Source organism: Sesamum indicum, linkage group LG1 (assembly GCF_026168435.1).
Source record: "Sesamum indicum cultivar Baizhima isolate 11 linkage group LG1, ASM2616843v1, whole genome shotgun sequence".
Lineage (NCBI taxonomy): Eukaryota > Viridiplantae > Streptophyta > Magnoliopsida > Lamiales > Pedaliaceae > Sesamum > Sesamum indicum.
In genome coordinates, this window is record NC_142657.1 from 21,703,265 (window position 1) to 21,724,757 (window position 21,493).

General features: G+C 36.8%; 2 protein-coding genes across 5 annotated transcripts; both read right to left on the reverse strand.

Annotated features, from left to right (window-relative positions):
• Positions 1-1,008: 1,008 nt before the first annotated feature.
• On the reverse strand, positions 1,009-13,615 carry HUB1 (histone mono-ubiquitination 1). 2 transcript variants are annotated; one of them, XM_011091568.3, is made up of 19 exons: positions 13,068-13,615; positions 11,353-11,514; positions 10,381-10,468; positions 8,654-8,896; positions 8,341-8,502; positions 6,635-6,828; positions 6,480-6,563; positions 6,254-6,373; positions 5,979-6,165; positions 5,731-5,891; positions 5,561-5,632; positions 5,221-5,297; positions 4,697-4,891; positions 3,618-3,690; positions 3,445-3,531; positions 2,588-2,725; positions 2,318-2,520; positions 2,070-2,235; positions 1,009-1,645 (listed from the first exon to the last, which is right to left on the reverse strand). In XM_011091568.3, the coding sequence occupies exons 1-19, from the start codon at positions 13,176-13,178 to the stop codon at positions 1,514-1,516; spliced, it is 2,655 nt and encodes an 884-aa protein (XP_011089870.1). In that variant the 5' UTR covers positions 13,179-13,615; the 3' UTR covers positions 1,009-1,513. The 2 variants fall into 2 exon arrangements, with proteins under 2 accessions (XP_011089870.1, XP_088736751.1); XM_088880625.1 differs by having other exon boundaries at positions 5,731-5,897.
• A 2,095-nt stretch (positions 13,616-15,710) lies between these two features.
• Positions 15,711-21,109, reverse strand: LOC105170699 (alpha/beta-Hydrolases superfamily protein). 3 transcript variants are annotated; one of them, XM_011091596.3, is made up of 10 exons: positions 20,994-21,109; positions 20,767-20,829; positions 20,524-20,659; positions 18,809-18,853; positions 18,375-18,633; positions 17,957-18,085; positions 17,818-17,867; positions 17,105-17,202; positions 16,751-17,038; positions 15,711-16,486 (listed from the first exon to the last, which is right to left on the reverse strand). In XM_011091596.3, the coding sequence occupies exons 2-10, from the start codon at positions 20,812-20,814 to the stop codon at positions 15,998-16,000; spliced, it is 1,542 nt and encodes a 513-aa protein (XP_011089898.1). In that variant the 5' UTR covers positions 20,815-20,829; positions 20,994-21,109; the 3' UTR covers positions 15,711-15,997. The 3 variants fall into 3 exon arrangements, with proteins under 3 accessions (XP_011089898.1, XP_011089906.1, XP_088740694.1); XM_011091604.3 differs by having other exon boundaries at positions 20,978-21,078; XM_088884568.1 differs by lacking the exon at positions 18,809-18,853 and having other exon boundaries at positions 20,767-21,086.
• Positions 21,110-21,493: the final 384 nt, after the last annotated feature.

Genomic DNA, 21,493 nt, shown 5'->3' on the forward strand with positions numbered 1-21,493 from the left:
TCGAGGAAAGGCTGCACAGCAGTAGTAGGGACGTTAAGACCGGAGCTTTTTGTAGTGCTAGCAAGAATGCAAGTGACCCCCCCCCCCCCTCAAGGGGTTCTAATTCGTTGAAGGGGGGCAGCGCTCTGAATCAATCAAAAAGCTTATTGATTTAATTTCAAATTTTCCCATCACTTGTATAAATTTCTCAAAAATTCAATCATACTAGTAAATATGACACCTAAAATTCAACAAAAAGTTTAGGTACGACAACACAACATACCGGACATGACATTCACACTCATTTGTTGAGTTGAATCATCGTACCATCAGAAAGTAATTGAAATAAGGACCACGAGATGCTACAAGACCAAAAGGATATAATGTAGAGATTTGTATAAAAGGGGGACCAGAGGTATTCCTAAATCCCAATCGCATTGCTGCTGCCGACATAATCACGAAAATTGCACATACCTCCCCTGATATTTTACTACAATCTCAACTAAACCCAAGGTATTTGGATAACTACATCAAACTTACACATTCTATGCCATCCTAGTATAATTAAGAAAAAGACATCACCAAAATATTCCAATACATCTTCATCAGGGACCCTTCTTGTTAGACAAACATTTTATGCATTCAAAGATTCATGTCTAGACCGACTTCTTGTGTCAAAACAAGTAAACTTCGTCGATGTCATCAAGACTGAATAGATCAAAACAACACCATTATCAAAGGATTGAATCACTTCAAGAATTTATCAATGTCCATCTGCCTTACCAGTCCTTGATGAATCCTGAAGACTTCAGGGTTGCTCTGATATGTTTGCTGAAGAGTGCATAACGCGAACCCTGAGAGATCGGGAAATAATACCAAGGCAATAACAAATGGAATATCTCATCAAGAGGCTCAAACAGAGTGAATGAAACAAAACACACGCGTGCACAGATTAATCATGACGATAAATTATCTGGGCAACAATAATTTGAAGGTAAAGGCTAATATCCTGACAATGCAAAATTTGCATACTGAAACCTACATTTGGTATTTCTCTAAATCAATTTCGAATCCACAGTAACAACAAAAATGAAAAATGGAACATAGATCTATACAAGAAAGCATGAAATAACCTAAGACCAAAATCATATGAAGCTCCATCGTTCGGGTTTAATTCATACACACTGCGAAAATGTGGAGCTTTTTGGATCATAGTATTATTCACTTCCAAAATCTCCACGTTGAGAACTCAACTGATTTCAATCTGCATTCACCAAGTTAAAATGTATCTACTTGCAAGAGAGGGGGACAATAATAATAAAAAAATAAATTGAAAAAATGTGATCCAGTATCTAAACCCAGAACCAGCAAAGCATCATTTGAGGGGAACTTCTGTTAATTCCGATGTTGGACCTTTAGGATCTCAGCAGATAGATAACACATAGTACATCTGAAACATCATTTTGGGTTCACAGTGGCTGGCTCAAATGGAACCATAGAGTCAATGCCAGGAAGCATTACTTGAAATTTCTGATCAGATGTATACGGGTTTGACGTCATTAGCCCCAAAGCTTGCAGCACAAACTGGGCACTTGCGGTGACGCGTCTCAATAACTCTTTGTACACAAGGACTGCAGAAGAGATGGTAGCATTTCGTGATAACCACCTGGAAGAAAGCACTTGTTAGCTCCTCCTGTAACTGCGGTAATCTTGTATTTGAATATCTAAGTAGTAAGTAGAATCTAAAACCGTCTCATTAATCAATAAAAGATTCAGTAACAACATTACAACAATTCCAATCCATCAGTTGCCCCATAATTTTATTCACATCAAGCTCTGTGTACTTAGAAGAATGCATCCATCATGCATTTATAACAACATTAACAAATGACCAGCCTCTAATTCCAATCCATCAGTTGCCCAATAATTTTGTTCGCGTCAAGCCTGCGTAATTTCATAGAAGAATGCATCCATTGCGCATAACCGCAGAAAAATAAAAAAGAAAGGGGAACACATCGGAAAAAACTGCACGCTCTCAATGGATAATGCTAGATAATCCACCTTCTTATACAACTCGAAATAGGAAATACCTCTTTTCTCCTATCAAGGCAGACACTGCACTTCAGAATTTCCTTGTATTCCTTGAGCTCCTGCCGAAGCTTTTCAGCTACGGAGGAACCCTCAGCTTGTGATTTTAGTTGTTCAGCCTTCCTCCTCAGAGTATCTAGGTCTTCCTCTACTCTTTTCCTCTCAAACCTAGTCCAGAGAAACAGATCAAGAAACAAGTTAATCAGCCTCCATAGGAGATGGAAATGAGAATTATAAAAATTCTAAACACCTCTCTTTCTCTAGTTCTATCTGCAGCTGAGCAAGACTGCCCCGACTCCCCTCGACCTGAGACTGTGCCTCGTCGAGTATGCCCATCAGTTGTTGAGAAGACTTCCTCACATCTAACAGTCTTCTTTGGGTGTTTTCCAAGGCAGCAGCATTCTGGACTCTATCTTCAGCAAGTCTCTGCATGTGATCTGAGTAGCCTTTCAACTGCATAGGCAAGATCATTAGAATGAACAATTTCAGTATTCGGCACCACATATGCAACTCGTATTACCTGATCTTCAATTTTACCAGCTTTGTAATCGTAAAAATCAACAGTTTTCTTGGTCTGCTGTACGGCTTTCTCCAACATACGCTTCTCCATAAGCAAAGCATCTTCTGTTTGTCTTGCACGCACACCCTCCAAAACAAGCTGAAACAGAAACCAAGATGACCCAATGACAATTCCAAAGGAATTTGTTAAAAGAAAAGTATTCTCAACTTATGGCTTATGCAGCTAAGATCCCAAATATAACAGCTGACCAACAATGGATATCTCTACTCTGAAAAAAGAGGGGTAAATTTCAATCGCCAATGCAACCATTTGGAAAAGCTTCTGCAGAGTGAGATATGTTCTGAGACAATAAACTTAGTTTCCTTTTCCTTCTATACCTGATTGACATGCAGAGCATAAAGTAATTCTCAGAAAATAAAAGGCAGCATAGATATGCATGTGCGTTAGTGATCCTACTAGGCATCACATTGAGCACATACAAAACGTCTATCCTGATAACCAGAAACAATTACAAAGTAAAAACTTATATAGTACATACTGTCTGTTATTCTCCAGTAGACATTTCGGACAGTTTCTGTGTGGTGCACATACTTGGATTTGTGTCCAAGGTTGACAAGGTCATCTATGGAATTTAACTTGTATGAACCACAAACTATACTATAAATTGGGTTTATAGATTCGAAACTTTTCTCCTTTTAATCAAGTCTAAGAACTGCTTTACTATCCATTTATACTCCATGGAAACTAAAATTTAAGTGAAATGATTAATATGTTTTCTAGTTCAAAATTTGGAATAACATGCAAATAGATGTTTTAGGAAATCCATGCTGGAATTAGCAGACAGCAGTAGTTCTAACCTTTACATTATAGTCATCTCTCTCGGTGATTTGCTGCAAAAGCTGCTGGTTCTGAGTCTGCATATCATCATATGCCTGCCCAATAGTCTGTCGGAGATAATGGTAAATCTCTTAGTCTAATTTAAGATAAATTTCAGAACAATCCATGTTTCAGTAGATATATTAACAGAAACCTCTATCTCCGACAGGTAGGCCTCAGTTTCTTCATGTTTGGATTTTAGGACATCAGAAAGTCCTGCTTTTTCCCTGCAACATCAGTGGGAAAAACTTTCAGAATATTCAGAAAATAGAATTTTTCTGTTACAATTTATAAGCTTGTTGTCCCATTCCAGCCAGAAATCAAACTTTGAAAAACCTTCAAAAAGGGTGTGTTAGTGTATTTTGTCTTGTCTGTCACACATATGTGCATTTGACCACCTTAAACCCAGTTCTCCCTCATTGCTAGCCAGTATCCTCTTCTACAAAAGCACACCAATAGATCTATGACTACAGTTTCTATTGCATGACTCTCACTTCTGTACGCTCCTGATTTTAATATATCCTGTATAGACCTTTTTCTTCCATCATAACTCTGACAGGCAACGTCATAATATATGATACTAATTAGTACTTTTAGAGGGTCTCTACGCATATGCAACTTTGTATTATGTTTCCTCATCTTGGGAGTTGGGTCTATGGCGATGTAATGGCTTTCAACAATTCATGTTGCCTGCTAAAGGGGCAATGTTTTTGGTTTATGCATCTTTGACCAGAACGATGAAATCAAACAAAAATACCATCTAATTGCAGCCTACAGAAATACAACAAGAATAACCAGCTCTGGTACACACAGGTAGCAGCACAAGGTAGCTGACACAAAAAAGTGTTCTCTTCATGAGGCCAAAGAGAAAAACACGACATATTTGGCCCATGAAGAAGCATCGTCTTGAATGAGTAAAATTAGTTGCTCCCAAGAACAGTAACCAGTCAGTAGACAACATTTGTTCTTATAATATATTAGACCAAGACCACATTAATGCCACATAAAATCTCACAAGCACGGAACTCAAAGTATCTATTATCCTTGCGGAGGGAAAGACTTAACAAAGAATAATGCATAAGCAGATAAGAACCATTAGCAACTGCAGAAGAAGAAAACCAGAAAGTGGTAAAGGAAACCAGAAGTTAGCAAAGAATCTCAGCATGCCTGATTTTTAGGGGAAAAAAGATTGGGAAGATTGTTAAGCAAATGTTGGCAAGAGAAGGAATAGACCTTTTAGAGGCCTCTAACTTCTGTCGCAGCTCAGCAATCTCAGCTTCTGAGGCAGCTAATCTCTGTTGAGCTTTTGCTTCAGCTTCAATTGCAACTTTAACTCGCAACTCCAAATTGCGTTCATCAAGAGAAGACTTAAGGCCCTGAACATGAGCCCATGCCTTGATCTCAGAACTTCTAGCTTCACTAATTTCCCTGCAAAGAATACACAATGCTTTAAAATCAGAGGACATGCTTATAGTTTATTCCCCAAGAAGACTCTTGGTCGTAGAAAGATATCTCAGATCTTAATCACAACTGATGGCTTGCAAGTAAAGTAGGAAATGCATCAAGCAGGTGCCATTTTGCAATCTCATGAACTTGCATGAAGGACTAAGTGAATCTTCTGATGAGTAGGAAAGATGGACAAGTAGTCATACAATCACAACAATCGTCCAAGTCCTACTACTCAAGAGAATAGCCAAAATCCTACCAAAAATAAAAATTATCTGGTGGAGGTCCATAAAAAACAGGGAAATGCTAACCTTGAATCCACCAATTGGTGCCCATACATTTCCAGGAAAAGCTTCAAGTCTTTTTCAGTTACCTTTAAATCACTGATCTGCACCAATAAATCAAAATTTGGAAATTCCAAGTCAAACCTTTGTCTGTTCTGAAACAAGTCTGCAGATATACTCTTCATATCAGAAAAAGAACTATGTTCTACATCGCTTTGCACCTCATCCTGGTCTACTTCTATTGTCACAATGAATATAGGCTGAAATCTCATGTTGCTTTACTACAAGAAAGATTGTGTATCAAACCACTCTAAGCAATAGGAGTAATATCTCCAAATTCCTAGAGAGCACAAGCACCAAATCGTACCATAGCTTGCAGTCTTTGGACCTCAGAATTTTGCTGAGCCGATCTAGAACTCAAAGTCTCCAGCTCCTTAGCCTGTATATATACGTACATATATACAGAAACGTAATAATTAGAAACAATGAGCAAAAGAAACTAACCGATAAGACAAATTTAAGCATTGCAAATCTTACCTTGCGACCAATAACATCAGTAAGGGATTTAACATTGGCTCGCAAACGATGGATGTCTGCAGCAGACTCCTTGTGTTTAGCTAAATGATTTTGCATGCTCCCCATTTTCTCAGGAAATGATGAAACCAACGCTTTAAACTCTGCAATGATTTCCCTCCTACCTGTAACTAATGAAATCAGTATGGCTGCACCAAATTAGACGCAAGAGGCAGGACAAATCAGCTAACCATAATGTCAACTCTCTATACCAGGTTCTTTAGATGCTTCTTGTAGTTTGGTTTCAATGAGATCTTTTTCTTTGATGTATCTCTGTATCTCTAATTCCAAGTCGCTAATCCTGGAATCAGCAACTGCTGAAGTTCGATGAAGAACATCAGCTAATTCACTTTTCATGTGACTTTCTTTTTCCCGCCAGTAAAGACTTTCTTTCTCAACCTGATTTAAATAGGTAGATAAGAAAAATTACTGAAACCCTAGACAAACAAAAAATGAAGGCAAAATGAAACTACCAACCAGATACAACCTGTAATTTCTCATAAAGAGCTTGATATTGGGCGACATCTGCTCTAGCCTTAGCCAGTTGATCTTTTAGCAAGAGATATGCTTTGGATGAACAAATAGACTTAACATTCTTTAGATTGCTCTGTCAAGCACAACACAGGTCAATAAGAGAAGCAAGAAGGATTGCATAATATGAAAAAAGTGGATGAGAATCACAATAGAAAGAAGCAAAATGAAAACAAACTGACCTGCAGATTTGATAAGTGTCTTAATATGTCTATCCTGTCTTCATGAAGACGCTTGAGCTCATGCAGTCGAGATGTAGATTGGTCCTGCAAAGGAAAATCCATTATCCATTTGGTGTACAGAAAATACAACAAAACGATGAAAAACACACAATTACCAATAGTTCCTTCAGTGAAGACTCCATTTCTTGCAAATCTTTCTGCTTGTCCCTTGCTTTATCAGTAGTTACCTGCTGATTTCCTCGATTCAGAACAGGGAAGAATGCCCCCTTTGCAACATCTCTTTCTGCTTTTAGAATTGCCAATTTACGGTTACTTTCTTCCAGTTCAGAAATCGTACTCTCTAATTCTCCTTCAAATGGAAAATTGAAAAATGTCAGCGTCATATTCAGCCTATATTGAAAACCAATCACAACATAATTTGGGGGAAAAGATAGTAATAAGGATCATTCGATACCATTACTTATTGAAAGATGACTGGGATCAGGTAATCGCGTCCCATTTCTAACTAGTATAAAGTAAAGCACACAGAGGAAAGGAAAAAGAATTGAGCAACATCCAGCAACCAGATCCCAACCACTAAAATATGTAATGGGAAATTAGAATCAGAGATTCAACAAAAATAGCTTATTATAATCCTCAATTTTATTTCTTTGTCGTTGAACGACCAAAACTTCACGTAGTGCAAAAAAATATTGGAAGTGGGATATCGTATCACAATGCTCCAATTTGGTCTTTCAGTTTTCAAATTGTATTTCTTAGCTTAAAATATAGGACGCAATCACATTAGATTAGAGACGAAATGCTAATCACTGTTTCTGTGCTGATTATGTGATAATAATCTTGATCAGGTATGGTCATTAAAAAGCTAAGGCATAATTACTTCTTTATCACATAAATAAAACTTTTACCAACCAACCACACTGTACAATACTAAGAAGCTTATGAACATGCCTATGTACCTCTACCAGGAGAGAGATACATTTTCAATGAAATACAAACCACAGAAATAAAGTACCCTCAAACACTTGACATTATATGGTAATAACATTACTAGTAATATAACATGCATAAAAAATAACTCTTATAGGCTTTGACCCTATTAGAACTCCTGGTATATGTACCAAAGCATTCGTAAGAAGTTTGCTAATCATTCCGTTGCTTGCCTCACAAGATGTAGCTGACCCAAAAGTGCACATAAAAAACACAACCACACATATGTCAGCAGATGACAGAAATAGCTGGCAAAACATGAAAATTTGGTACTTCAAAAGCTTTCATGCAAGTAGGTACATTTATTGGCCTCATCTAAAATGCAGTTGAGCTTGACAATCTGAAGTCCTGGTAGATGGAAAAGTTATGAAATATTAGAGGAATAACTGAATTTTACTTTCTTCTCTTTTACAAAAATTTCACATCCATATATGGTACTAAGCATCATGAATCATGAATGGCACCGTATAGTAAAACAAATGAAAGAAGAGTTATAGAACCTTTTTACAGTTGGTTTCTGGAAGGATAAAATATTATTAGTGTATTTCTATAAATAAACTTTTAGTTTCTGGAAAGCTAACACCCTTCTACCAACAAACCATTTCAAGATACTGACTCCTAGCAATAGCCAATGTGGGCCATAGTCATACAATAGCCAAAACACAACCCTACAGATACCCTTAGTTCATTAGGTAAGGATTTATGGAATACACGTAAAGTTCTCACTACAAAACCAGGAAATCTGAACAATAAAGCCAACGCAGAGAGACTTGGCAAAACATTGGGAAACATTCTATTGTCAATTTACACCCACATGATGCAGTTCATTTGTGATGGTAATACCAGGGGGAATGGGGAACATATAGAATACCTTTCAAATGCTTCAAAACAGCTTTATTCTTGGCATCAGTGTCTCTATGGCTCTGCAGTTCACCAGCCAGGGATTTATGTTTCAAGTGAAGCTTGAGGACTGCCATTCTCAAATTCTTAACCTCAGTCTGCAAATCAGAAGAAACCACCTTCTGGCTCTGTCCTACAGGGTGGAAGAAATGAAAGAAGTGATAAATAGCTGGATAGCTTGACAAATACAAAGATATGGAGAGTGGAGGGAAGGAGATTACAAGATATTGGATGATGTAATTTAAAAAGCTAAATGTCGTGTGTGTGTCTTAGTATGGTCTTACCATTAGATGAGAATGTCTTCAAAGATACTGTGTACAATCTATGCTTCAAATTGTTCAGATCATCAAAAGAAGCCACTATATTAGGGAGTATGCTCTTTGGGTTCTTTGTCCTTCCACCATCTATTTTCTTATCTTCTTCAGTTGGATTCAATATTGTACTGGCTGAGCTGGTCGAGCTACTCTCGGTTGCACCTGTTTCTAAGAGCCGGCTCAGTAACGCATCTTCTGGAAGTGAATCGCCATCTAACAAGGGTATCAAATCAACTTTGTTAGCGAATGAATGTTTACAAAAAACACCAAAATTTTCACTCACACCAATAAAATGTTATTCAGATTTCCAAATGCAGATGAGGCTATAGTTCATGATGGGCCACATCTCAAATCAAACCATTGTCGAAGTCAATTAACTAAACTACATTGATAGCATGTTGACAAATAATCAATCTCTAGAATAAGTAAAAAGTAGGGGCAGCAAGAGATCATTAAGTAAGGGACAAGATTAGTGCAGAAGCAAATCCAGCTTATGTGGCCTTCCATGGGGTAGTCATTGGACAAGGTAGAGAAAATCGTTTAGAGGCATTTACACAGCATTAGCCATCCAGCATACTAAACCATATCTTCAGTCTTCACCTTAAACATACAATTTTATTTAAACAAGCTTCAGAAAAGTAATAACAAATCTTTACTTTTAAAAAAGGGAGTACGTAGTAGCAAATCTTCAGAATAATAAGACAGGGTTAAGTAAATGAAATAAAACAAACAAAATCTACAATCACTAAGGATTCCGATTCTCGTAACTGCTGTTCAATAGATTTGTTTAATTCTTCGCTACAAACAAACATCCTTCATAACTTTTCTTAATTAAACTCAAAACTCCATTCGATAAGATAGTTACCAAACCGTGACAACATAAGAGGAAAGTTTGGATATGGTAAAAATTTTACCAAACAAGGACCTCATATTTGTCTATTCAAAATCCACCATTAATTTCCAGGCTCACAGCAAATGTAAATTTCTGAAAAGCAACTAAAACCAACAGATCTTTATAAGGTGATATGGTAACAGAAAATCAGACATTAGATTTTGCACATCAGTCACAGATGAGAACTACGAAAACCTATTTAGTAATCACAAAACACAAGATAAAAATGCAATAAATTTAATGCACTTCAGAGACAGTAATCGTGAAAACAATTCTAGTAAAATCTAATTTAATCATCAAAATATTAAGATACAGATCAATCTTCATACCAACTCAAAAGTGGCAATAACAAACCCAATTTTCTCAATAAATGGTGGTGCATCCATTTCCACATTTAGTTAGCAAAGTTCCATTGTGAAAATGTTAAACAAGGTTAATAGATAATGATAACAACAGAAAGAACAAAAAACGCAGACCAAAAATAGGTACTCTATAGAAGGGGAAGAAGAATGTCCATCATAAAACAAAGTAAATGGATTATGACACAGGTGTGGCCCATCAAGAAGCTGGTTATCAATAATTTTTGCATCAATAGAAACATTGTTCGGCAAAACATGGCTCTGATGATCCAAAATAGTCGAAGCACTAGAAACGTAAATGTGAATTTGCCCTTGCTTAGAAACTAACATTGGGTCTACAACAAATGCACTTAAAAATATCACACGATATCCCAAAAGTGAGGTTGCTGAATAAATAATGATTACGGGGAGGAAAAAAGACATAAGGAATCCTCTACATCACTTACCATCTTTGATAAGGTGGTGTCCAAAACCTCGCCCATGTTTCACGGAATCCAGTGTGCAATGAGAACGTGATTCCAAGTCATCAACCAGCTGGTAAAAATTTGGAGTCAATATCACAATGAGCAGGTAAAGCACTATGCATATGCCAGAAATATCTGTGCAGTCCTGTAGAAAGACTGGTCACATTTTTCTATGGATACCTAAAGTAGATAACGCTATCCCCTAAAACAAGAGAGCTTTATCATTAACAACAGAGTCATTAAAGTTGGTCATTAAACTCAAGAAAAGGGAAAGATGCATTTCCACTAGAAATTTGCTTCCTTACCGCTGTTAATCCTACAGCCCTCCAGTGCATTTTTCAGCCACTCACAGACCAAAATATATATCCGTGAACAGTAGTGTGGCTCCGATAGTGGGATATCCTGCCACTTCGGCCAAACCACAAATTACCAATACCCATAAGCCACTACTTCAAAAGTGTCACCACAAGTAGATTCACAGCTTGGAATCAAAGAGACGTCATAGATGGAAAAAACATGGCTGTCTTCAAATCTTAAAATTGATAAGGCCTAACTATTGCACTAGCAAGCAATGGATGAATTTTCTGTCAGTGTCAGAGCAAATGACAATTTGTCCTTATTACCATGTTTTTTCCTTCTACTCTTGTTCTCTTATATGGGAGTGGCTGGATCCAGAGGTCAAAACACAATCTTTTTCCTTGATGGTTGTGTTCTGGAGCTACAGAATGATGAGGAAGAGGAAGGCAGACATGGAACCAATCGTGAAAGAAGATGGTGAAGAAGCAAGAGATATCATAACTATTGCTTTCTAATCCTTCGTTTAAAAGTTACTAACACTGCTACAAACTAATGCTACGGAAGCGCCTCAACAAATCAGAGGTTACCAGTCTTCATGAGTAATTTGGAAATAACAATGAATAATCAAGATAAAAGAATAGCATCAGGATTGTGTACCTCTTCCCACGAACTATTGACCACAGCTAAGGTTTTCTCATATGACAGTTGTTTATCTTTCAACTGGCACAATCTGTCTTCGAGAGCATTAATCTCAACCTTCTGAGTTTCCAACTTCTGTATGAGTTTATGATTCTGAAATTGAAGTACTGCTGCATCGAGCTACAACAACAAAAACTTTCAATTGCTAGGTAACTCTAAATAAAGGACTCAAATAAGAACATGCGCAACTACAGTTTGTCTGAGCAATAATCTATGAGCCAATACAAAGAATACAATCAAGTGGAGAAAAGCATCAAATGATAGCTTAATAGAAATTCTAAAGCATATCCAACTCCGAAATTTCATTTAAAAGATGAAAACAAATTCCTCCCACAATTAAGCAGATTAGTCGTACAAATTGCTTATTAAATAACTTCTTATACCATGCAATGATTGCATTAATCCTCTTTTTGGTTGGGAAGAAGTTGTTGGAATATTGTGTTACCAGGTTTAATAAGTGAAGGGAAAATTGTTGTTAATAACAATATCTTAAACTGCACATATTTTTTCAATTTGATAGATCCAAACAATGTATCACAGTTTTACCAAGAAAGCAACACCCACCAACCGTGTTAATCATGTTGCAGAAGGAACACAGGTCGGGTCAAATGTACAAGTTGCTGATCTAAAAATCAACTGTGGCAATAACTCGCAACTTCCGAAACAGCCAAAATATTACAAGTTAAACGGCTTCGAGCATAAATGTTACACTCCTTAATTATCACTTTCATAATGATAATTGTCAAAATAAGAAAGTTCAATAAAAAGCTACAAAAACAAGAAGCATGAGCACAAAACATCAGAAAATCAGATATTCTGACAAGAACTTAAGGATTCCAATAGGTCATATCAGACCGAGCAGTAACAGGATGATAGAGAAGCCAAAGTTGCCAGAAAGTCCTCTGTCAGCGACATGAAGCATTCCGTCACTAGTCACTCCAATAGCCAAACAGATTCCAAGTAATATCTTTTAGAGGAAAAAGCTTCACATATTGTTTCTTCATCGAAATCCAGGGGGAACAACACCTATGATACCAAAATAGAATATCCAGATACCAGAATGTCCCCATAGTTTTAATAGAAAATTTTTACATCCTAGTTCAGCTCACCAAACCGAATTAACACCTCCGCATTAAATTCGGAGCAGCTGTCACAAAATAAGTTGATCTATATCTGCTTTATTAATTTCACAGCTCAGAGAATAATGACGTCATCACGTAATCTATCAAACCATCTGCTTAGAATTTAATGACAAGAGCCTGATGAAGTTACTCTACCACAAATAAGGACATGCTAAAGCCTAAACCACAAAACAAGATATGAACACTACTCGACACTCGACAATCTATAAATTCATAAATTACATAGTCCCACATATCAAAGCTTCAGATCATGAGAACAAGGTAACTCAAATTGCACCCCAGAAAAATTACATGCAAGGCAGACCGCACTACGAACATAACTAAGTACAAGTAAAGGCAAAAACAACAAAAAACTACATCCAAGATCATTGGTGCCTTCAATGGTCCACAGAACCATTGAATAGCGCAAGCAAGCCAACAAACTACTCATGCAGAAGTTACAGGATATCCTAATTCCACTTGATTACATAAATCCTGGTTGAAAAAAAAATCTCTTGCGAATCTAAGGAAGAAAAACAAGTGGAAATCCACCTTTTTTTCCTCCGATAACGGAGCAAGAGGCTGTTTCTTGGCCGCACCGGCGGTGGGCGATATGGAACTAAAGTGACGTCGTTTCTTGTCAGCTTCACCTGTACTACCCATTAGAAACCCGCCCTTCAAAACCCTAGAATCATCAGGTTTCCTTTAAACCCACAAGAAAATATATAAATTCATCGACAATTCACAAACCCCAGGAATAATTTAAGAAACAAACATGCCAAAAAAGCTGCATGTACAAAAACCCAGTCTTGTTTACATATGTATGAATTAGAAACCCTGATTCAAGAAACAACTGAAACACACAAAAGGAACAAAAAAAAAAATAAGAGAAAACAAGGGGCGGACTGGAATTTTTCAACGGGAAGAGACACTAGGTCTGAAAGAGACTGAGATTGCTTATGGTCAATATACAATTAAAAGAAGTTATGAACTCTATTTTTCCCCTTTTGCTCTGTGAAATAACCGAGAAGAAAGAAAGTCTGAAATATCACACACACTCACACACAACCTCTGTAGACATCAATTTGTGGGAAGAGAGAGAAAATGAAATTCTTTTAATATGATTGGAGAGCGGTAGGGAATTTGAGGAATTTCTCGGGTCAAAGGTGTCATTTAAGGTTAGTAATCGTGTACGTGCGGCTGCTTAAGGAGATCATGGTGTCAAACAAACCCGCTGACGTGTCCGTAAAGGGGTGCGCGCAAAGGCTCAGTGAGGTTGAAACTAGAAATACGAAAAAGGCCCTGCCATGAAAGTAGGCTCTGGAGCACATGTTGGATTTGGGATAGTTAATTGGATGTTGTTTTTGGTTAGTGAGTTGTCATTGTACTGGATAAATTCTCTCTTTCCCTAAAAATGAATAGTTGATTTACGGAAATGGGCCAGCCCAGACTACTTGGTCTATCTGTTTTTGGACATAAATGGGGCTAATGAGGGCCCAATTGACACTACTGTTAGGTCATTATTAAAAGAGACGATCATTTATACTATACTATTATAAAAGAAAACTCATTTATCATACTAATTTTTATTATTCCATGTTACCCTTTTATTCATTTTATTGTTTCAAGAAAAATTGCTCATAATAGTAATTTTATTTTTTGTAATTATTTTAAAATTATAATTTTTTTTCCTCTCAACCCGCTACTCCATTTTTCTCTCTCATGTTCTCTGTATCTTTTGTATTCACAAATTTTCATAATTTTAATAAATTCTATTACAATTAATTTTTTTCCTCTCACGTTCTTCATATTTATTTTTTCTTACAATCGTTCATATTTTTAATAAACTCACAATCATAATTTTTCTTTCTTACTTACCTTACCCCACATTTTCTATTCTCAGATACTTCTTTCTTTTTTATCACCTCACTATATTTTATGTTTTTTATTAAAAAAATATTTTTCATAACACACTATAATTTTTTATATGCTTGATGGAATTGCATGCAACAACTAATTTAAAAGGGGGGGGGGGGGGGTTGACTCTTTCTCTGCACACATGAACAATATTAATTGTACTTTTAATATGCGTGATACAAGACCTAATATAACCTGCTAGAAGCATTGCCTTTTAATTTCCACAAAGCATCCTGTTTTGTTCCGATTGCAATTATTTCTGGCAGATTGTTGAGTGGATGAGATATTTCGACATTACAACGGGGCATACTGCTGTTTAGCTAGAGAAAATATCAAACGTTCATGCCCCGGAACAAGCGGAAAATTGTTCCAATTGGCTTGAAGACGGTTCACTAAGTTTGCCAGTTTATGGAGCTCTTCTGAATCTGAAGTGCTATGCTGAAGCAAAATACCTGGAGAAAGCAGGGCCATAATGGAAGAAATCAGGAAGTTGAATCCTTGCAGCACGATAAACTTGACTCGGTGGTGCCGGAGATGGAATGTAAGGGCAGTGTTTTTGACAAATTCACAATCAATCTCAGGCCAAATGCGTTTGCTGCTTCTTCTGATATGGATGGAATGGAGGATATTTTAGTGAAGATGGAAGTTCATCCTCTGGTCACTGTTCTCTGGAAAAAGCTTGAGTTGTGTTGAACATCTGATCAAAGGTCCAGATAGAAAGTATGGGTTTGGGGCTTTAATAACTGTTTATGCTACCATGCAGAAAAAAGAGGATATATATCGTCTATGGAATCTGCTTAAAAATGACGGTAGGTCATACAACAGGTGCTTATTTGCATGATAGCTTCACTGGAGAAGTTAAGTGATGTTGATGGTGCCAAGGAAACATTGGAAGAAAGGAACACTTATTTTAACTTTCGGATTCCACCCACTCATTGCTGCATACTGCAAGAAAGGTCGCGTAACAGATGCAGTTGATTTTAAATAGAGAGATAATGGGAAGGAGCCAACTGCGAGCGCTTGGAGTCGGATGGCTCTCAGATTCCACAAGAATATTCGGACGAAGATGGCAGTTGACATGACAAAAGAGGCAATTCTCGAAACTTGACCTTCCCAGTTCCAACCATAGCCGCCTGTTTGGTGCAGACAGAAACGAGAAATCTTAATGCTACGTGAGAAGTGTGGCAAACTTCCAGTAGGTTTCCAAGGGGAGAATAGAAAGATACATAAACAATGGGAAAGCCAAGGTGTGGAGCACTAGAGGCGGAAACAAGATAGTTTTTGACACAAAATGGCGAGTAGGAATGATTGTAATAGCCCTTCCCTTTCGTCAGAATACAATCAAGTGCTGAGCCAAATATTTCTAGTTCAATTCACAGCTCGCACTCCCATGATGCCTACAACACTTTCCTAACACATGTACATATCCCACTAATTGAGAGCCAGGTCTAGAAATTATAACTCTCTGCATTGACATTGTATTGTGCACTACCACTACATCTCCAACCAGTTAAAAAGAACCAAAGAATTGATTCGACTAATACTTGAAAGGTAATTCAAGTGTTTCACTCATCTTTCCTGGTAATTTCATGTCTCTTTTTGTGCCCAACCTCAACAAGCAAGGTCAGAAGAGCTTCACACACTTGAGAAGCATTCGCCTCTAATGGATCATCATCTAAAGATGAATAAACCATCCAAGCATGATCTAGCTTACGTGTTGGCCGAACCACGACTGAGCCTGGAACCTCTGCATCACGGCGAGTTACCAGCCCGTCACTCTTCTCACCATACCTAATTTGAAGCAGCTGCGCACAGGCTGCCATTGCAGCACCAAGAGGGATCACAACAGGAAGCGTCGTGGGTTGGCCAGCAGACAGAGGGGAAAACATAGGTAGTTCTGCGTGGGCAACACGGGATAACGTGGCCAAGACAGCTGGAGAAATGCTCGCTTCAGTATGAAAAGAAACAACGGGGAGCTCCTCGGGTAAATGGTATTTTCTCAGGAAGTCCTTCCTTCTCTCATAAGTTAAATCTTCTAGAGCCTGCATGTCACCCTTCAAAATAGATGCCAACATTAGCATATTGCATTTCCAATATGCAATTATGAGAAAACACATTTAGTGTAACCAAAAAAGAAAAAGAAGGGCAGCCAAATCGCTAATATTCCAACTTCAGAATTATCAAGCAATGAATATGGCCATGGATTTCCCAGTTGAAGAACAAAGTGAGATCTAGCACTTACGTCCTCATGTCAATAATTATTTAAAGATTTAAGGATGCAAGAAAAAAATCCCATAGAGAAGGCAAGCTAGAGATACCTTTATCACTTTACAAATCAGGATTTCCATCAGCTTACGGATATTAACATAATCGCCAAGCTGACCTTCACGCAAGATATCTGAAGCAATTGGACTACCACCATATGGACTCTGTGCTAATGCTAATCCAGCAACCTTATCTTTCAGGTCATCCCAATACATGGATAAAGCGGCGGCGGCATCCACTCCACCTTTACTATGGCCAAGTAGCAAAACTTGTTTCCTGGAACCCCAATATATTTCTTCTATATATTCCTTTATCTCTTTGGCATTCTTCTCCACTGAAGCCTAAAACTCAACTTCATTATGGCACAGAAGAAGTACATAGCAAATAGCACGCGTCACTTAACATACCTCACTGTGAATTTTGGCTATATGACAGGTGAGGCCCATCTTCAAAAAACTTGTTTTTGTGTTCACAAAATAAAGAGGTCCATGGTTGCTGAAAAGACCTACAAACAGGGCAAACCTATCAACCAAGTTTAACAGATATAATCTGATAACAGAGAAAACAAAAGCTATCTTCATCCACAAAAAGTTACAAATTTGTATGAACAAAGTCAGTGGTGCATGTTAATGATCACCAATACTAAGAAACATCAGCAAAAATTTCGAATTTCAAAACAGTTTCTTGAATTCCAATGTTCAACTTATTTAGCCAATCATATGACAAATAGCTAAACACAGGCTATGAACTGAAAGTTCATCATGATTCTCTACCAGATTGACATGTCATTGATGTGAAATTAAGATTATCACCAATAATACCCTACTCAGATTCGCAACCTACAGAACCCCATGCATCTGGAGGGAAATTGAGTAAGAGACAATTATTACATGAATCCTGGAGTGGTAGCAGTGTCGCGCTAACTCAAATATAAGTTCCAGATGTAACTGAAGCCATGGTGGGGTCTACACATGTACCCTCAAGGGGTGTGATGAACGCATTGAGAGATAATACTCTAACAATGCAACACGAGAAATGAATGTAACTAGGATAAATTGAGAGATAATACTCTAAAAATGCAACAAAAGAAGTGAATGTAACTAGGATAAAGGATTGCTACCTGGTACTAACAAGTAGACCATTGTGTTCGGCAACCAGTGCAAACCATGCCTGAGATAGAGGACACAACTCCATTATAAACTAGAACTTCATGCATAAAGAGACAGAGAAAGTGGAAAAAATACTCATATAATCTATGCCTTATATCATCAAGTATTTCCATGAATCTTCCAGTTCCATCTTCAACGGGTGGCATGTCTACTGCTTGTTGTAGCCATCCAATGTCATCAGCAGAGCCTCGAACAGTCCTCCTCACCCTTTCAATGAGGCTAATAGCAGGCAACAATAAATAAGTAAATAAGCAAATGGATATGACCGTAAGAAGCAGAACTTGTAATATAAATACGAGTGTGAAGTATGTGATGATCCTTCAAACACAGAAATAAGGTGATTAACAGGAATTAACCACATTCAATAGCATCCCACAGCCATGTTTTCCATACAAAATTGAAGCAATGAAATTTTATTATGACATGGTCTTATATCAATTACAAAACAAAAAGTGCCGTGTCCCTACAAAACGGAAGCAGCATGCTAGTAGGCTCAGAAAAAACGTACCCCTGAAAGATGGAAATGCCACTCTGGTTAGTGTTATTTGATTGCAAAAGCACATCAGAATTTTGAGAAGACTCTCCAGCTGTGCTCCTGGTTATTGCACTATGGACTACCGGCGCAGCATACTTGGTATCAATTGATTCAGATACAGATGAAACACTTGCACTTGGCGATGCATTTCTGTTATCAGTCAAGACTCTGGCTTCTCCAGAAACAAATGACAACATTTCCTGCCCATCAGTGTCTTCAGATACAGGTCGTACTGCAAGAAGTGTAGAAGCAATAAAATGCATTAGATTTTAAGTAAAATAAACTGTTTTTAGGATATAATACACACACACACACACACTAGTATATGTATATATACATATAGCATCTTATTCTTTTGGTTTTTCTGTAGAGGAACAAGGGGTAGTGGAGAAAAAGAAAAGCTGTACTTGGTAATGAGAAAGAGTAGCAGAAGTGGCCAAAGCTTTTTAAGTCTGTGCATTTAATCAAAGAAGCTTATATCAAATTTATGTATGGCAAATGGCAACAAATAGCTAAATTTACTGATGCATGGAACTTAACAAATATCTCAAGGTATGAATTAAAGCAATTAGACTTTTCATGCCCAATATGCATAAAGCATTATTATCCTCATAGTCATTGTCATAAAAATGCTTTTTTTTAAACAATTCTTAACCAATAATTCAATGAATTTCCCGCATTCCCTCTGCCACTCTCAAACTGCTTTCTAGGGGAAGGCTTGTTGTCCTTCTAGTGAACAATCAAGAGCCAAAACATGCATTTCTTTGACACTTAGACTGGCAATGAAGTATTCCTTTTTTTTTGTGTGTGTGTGGCACACAGCACAGAGGAAACATGATGATATAAACCCAAACTTTACGTGAACCGAAGCCTTCTCACTGAATATTAAGGGTTTGTTTGGTATAACTGAGAGGAAAGGGGAAGGGAGAAGGGAAGGAAAAGAATAATAGTTTTCCTTCACATTGTTCGGTATGATTGAAAGGGAATAAATCTCAAATACTTCTCCTACTTTGGTACGAGAAAAATAGATTAAATAGAAAGACTAATCTTTGTAATTTTACAGTTCAATCATCTCTCTTTATTTTATATTAGAAAACAACAAATTAATATTATACAAAAATATTTTTTGTATATAAAAAATTCTAGAATCTTATTAGTAAAAATGTTCATCAAAATGGATATTTTGCATTTATTCTCAATTATTAAGTTCAAATAAAACAACAAGCTATTAGTAATGATCTATGACGTAGTAGTTTTTCTGGAAATTTAGTTATTATGTACTGGTATTATCAATGGGAAGAAAAAAATAATTGGGGGAAAATCTTTTTAGCATTATACTTTCACATATTGGACCCTAGAGTAGTTTTATATACATCTAGTTTTATTTCTCCTCCAACTATTCTCCCTAATCAAACACCAAACTTTTTCTTATATATCCATTTGTACTTCCACTTTTCTTATACTCCTACTTTTCACCCCAACCAGACAAACCTAAGTGCGGTCAGGATACTTAGGGACACATTATCTCTAAATAAGAGAATAATTGAACATGAGATGTGGGAACGTGGAAATTGATGAATGATGGTTTAACAAAACAGATATTCAATGCTTGTCTATATCCAAATTATTTTAGATGTAAAAAGAGCCCTGTGGCATTTGCTGGATAACATTACTAGCACCGAAATTCAACTAAAAGAATAATTTTTCACGGTACAATACCATAAGTAATTTGCATGGAGAAATTTAAGCTAAATTTGAACATCCTACTAGTTCAAGATTCAAGACAGTCCCAGCTTGATAAATTACCAAAATACAGAGACGACTAATCCTCAATAACATCAATGGAAACTGTGCAAACCATCCTTTCCTATCACAAAAGATTCGATAATTCAATCTGCAGAATTTGCTTAGCAACCAACTTTCTTCCAATCCCAGTTTTTTTCCCCTCCACCAGGTAGTTTACATATAGCAACAAGCACCATTTCCAATCCAAATAAAAAAAAAAAAAATCACAACATGATTCCCTAGTAAACAATTTCAAGGTATGCAATCCCAAAGCTAATCAACATGAAGTATCATACAATGTCAAAAACCAAAATCATAACTGAGAGTTAGAAACTACTCGAAATATCGGTGAAGCAGCGAGTGAAGATAGACGTCGTTTCCGCGAGATAAGAAGCAGCATCATTGAGAGTTGGCACTGATGTAAACAATTGCGGTATCCCAGGACGATCGTCCCTCATCGCATTCCTATTTGCCTTTGACAACGAAATTAAAAAGAACAAAAAACTTTACAATAAACTCAAGAACACAATTTATTTCCGTTAAATAGAAAATTAAAAAGAGAGAGAGAGAGTATAATTACCATAAGCGGTGAGATGGACTCTTCCATCTCGGAATTTCTAGAATCCATTATGCGAAAGGGTATCTAGACAAAAAAGGAAAAATCAAGATAGGATTCGCGGGAATTCGATTAAATTCTGAAGCAAAACCCTATTTCTACCATATGAAAATCGGGTAAAATTCAAAGAACCGAATGAGGTACTCAAGATTTATAAGCGAGACAGAGAAAGAACATTAGTTAATATTAACCGCCAAGAAATTGTAGCGAACACCGTTAAAGGAAGGAATTTTAAGGAAACTTCCTCAGATTTCTCCAGATAAAATGACTACTAGGCGTAACAAAGACTAGCAACTAGGTGTGGGGGAACCTTACCCGACGTCGTTTCTTTTCATTTTAAACGGATAGATAAATATAATAAAATAATCTTTCATTTTTTAAATATGTTAGGAAATATACATACATATAATTAATACATCATTTTAGAAAATTAAATATATTATTCACATAATAAAAAATATTGATATAACAATATCACAACTCCTTGTCCTTTTTTTTCAATATCATTATAGATAATAAGCAAAAACAAATGAAGTTGCATTAAGCTGTCTTCTTTTTATAGTATTTCGTCTTGTTTACTTTGTGATATAAATTTATTGGACGATAGAATACAAAAAATTGATTAATTATGTTATGGTTACTCAAATTATTTGATTGAGTGTGTTGAAGTATTTAACTTAAACAGTAATTA

Excerpts from the sequence above, each read along its gene's own strand:
- HUB1 (XM_088880625.1), bottom strand. The coding sequence starts at position 13,178 with ATGGGTAGTACAGGTGAAGCTGACAAGAAACGACGTCACTTTAGTTCC. Across the intron at positions 5,898-5,978 it reads AGAAGCATCTAAAGAACCTG|TTACAGGTAGGAGGGAAATC; the intron begins GTATAGAGAGTT and ends TGATTTCATTAG. Across the intron at positions 4,892-5,220 it reads CACCAATTGGTGGATTCAAG|GGAAATTAGTGAAGCTAGAA; the intron begins GTTAGCATTTCC and ends TATTCTTTGCAG.
- LOC105170699 (XM_011091596.3), bottom strand. The coding sequence starts at position 20,814 with ATGGATTCTAGAAATTCCGAGATGGAAGAGTCCATCTCACCGCTTATG. Across the intron at positions 17,039-17,104 it reads TAGCCAAAATTCACAGTGAG|GCTTCAGTGGAGAAGAATGC; the intron begins GTATGTTAAGTG and ends GTTGAGTTTTAG. Across the intron at positions 16,487-16,750 it reads TGATTTGTAAAGTGATAAAG|GGTGACATGCAGGCTCTAGA; the intron begins GTATCTCTAGCT and ends TCTATTTTGAAG.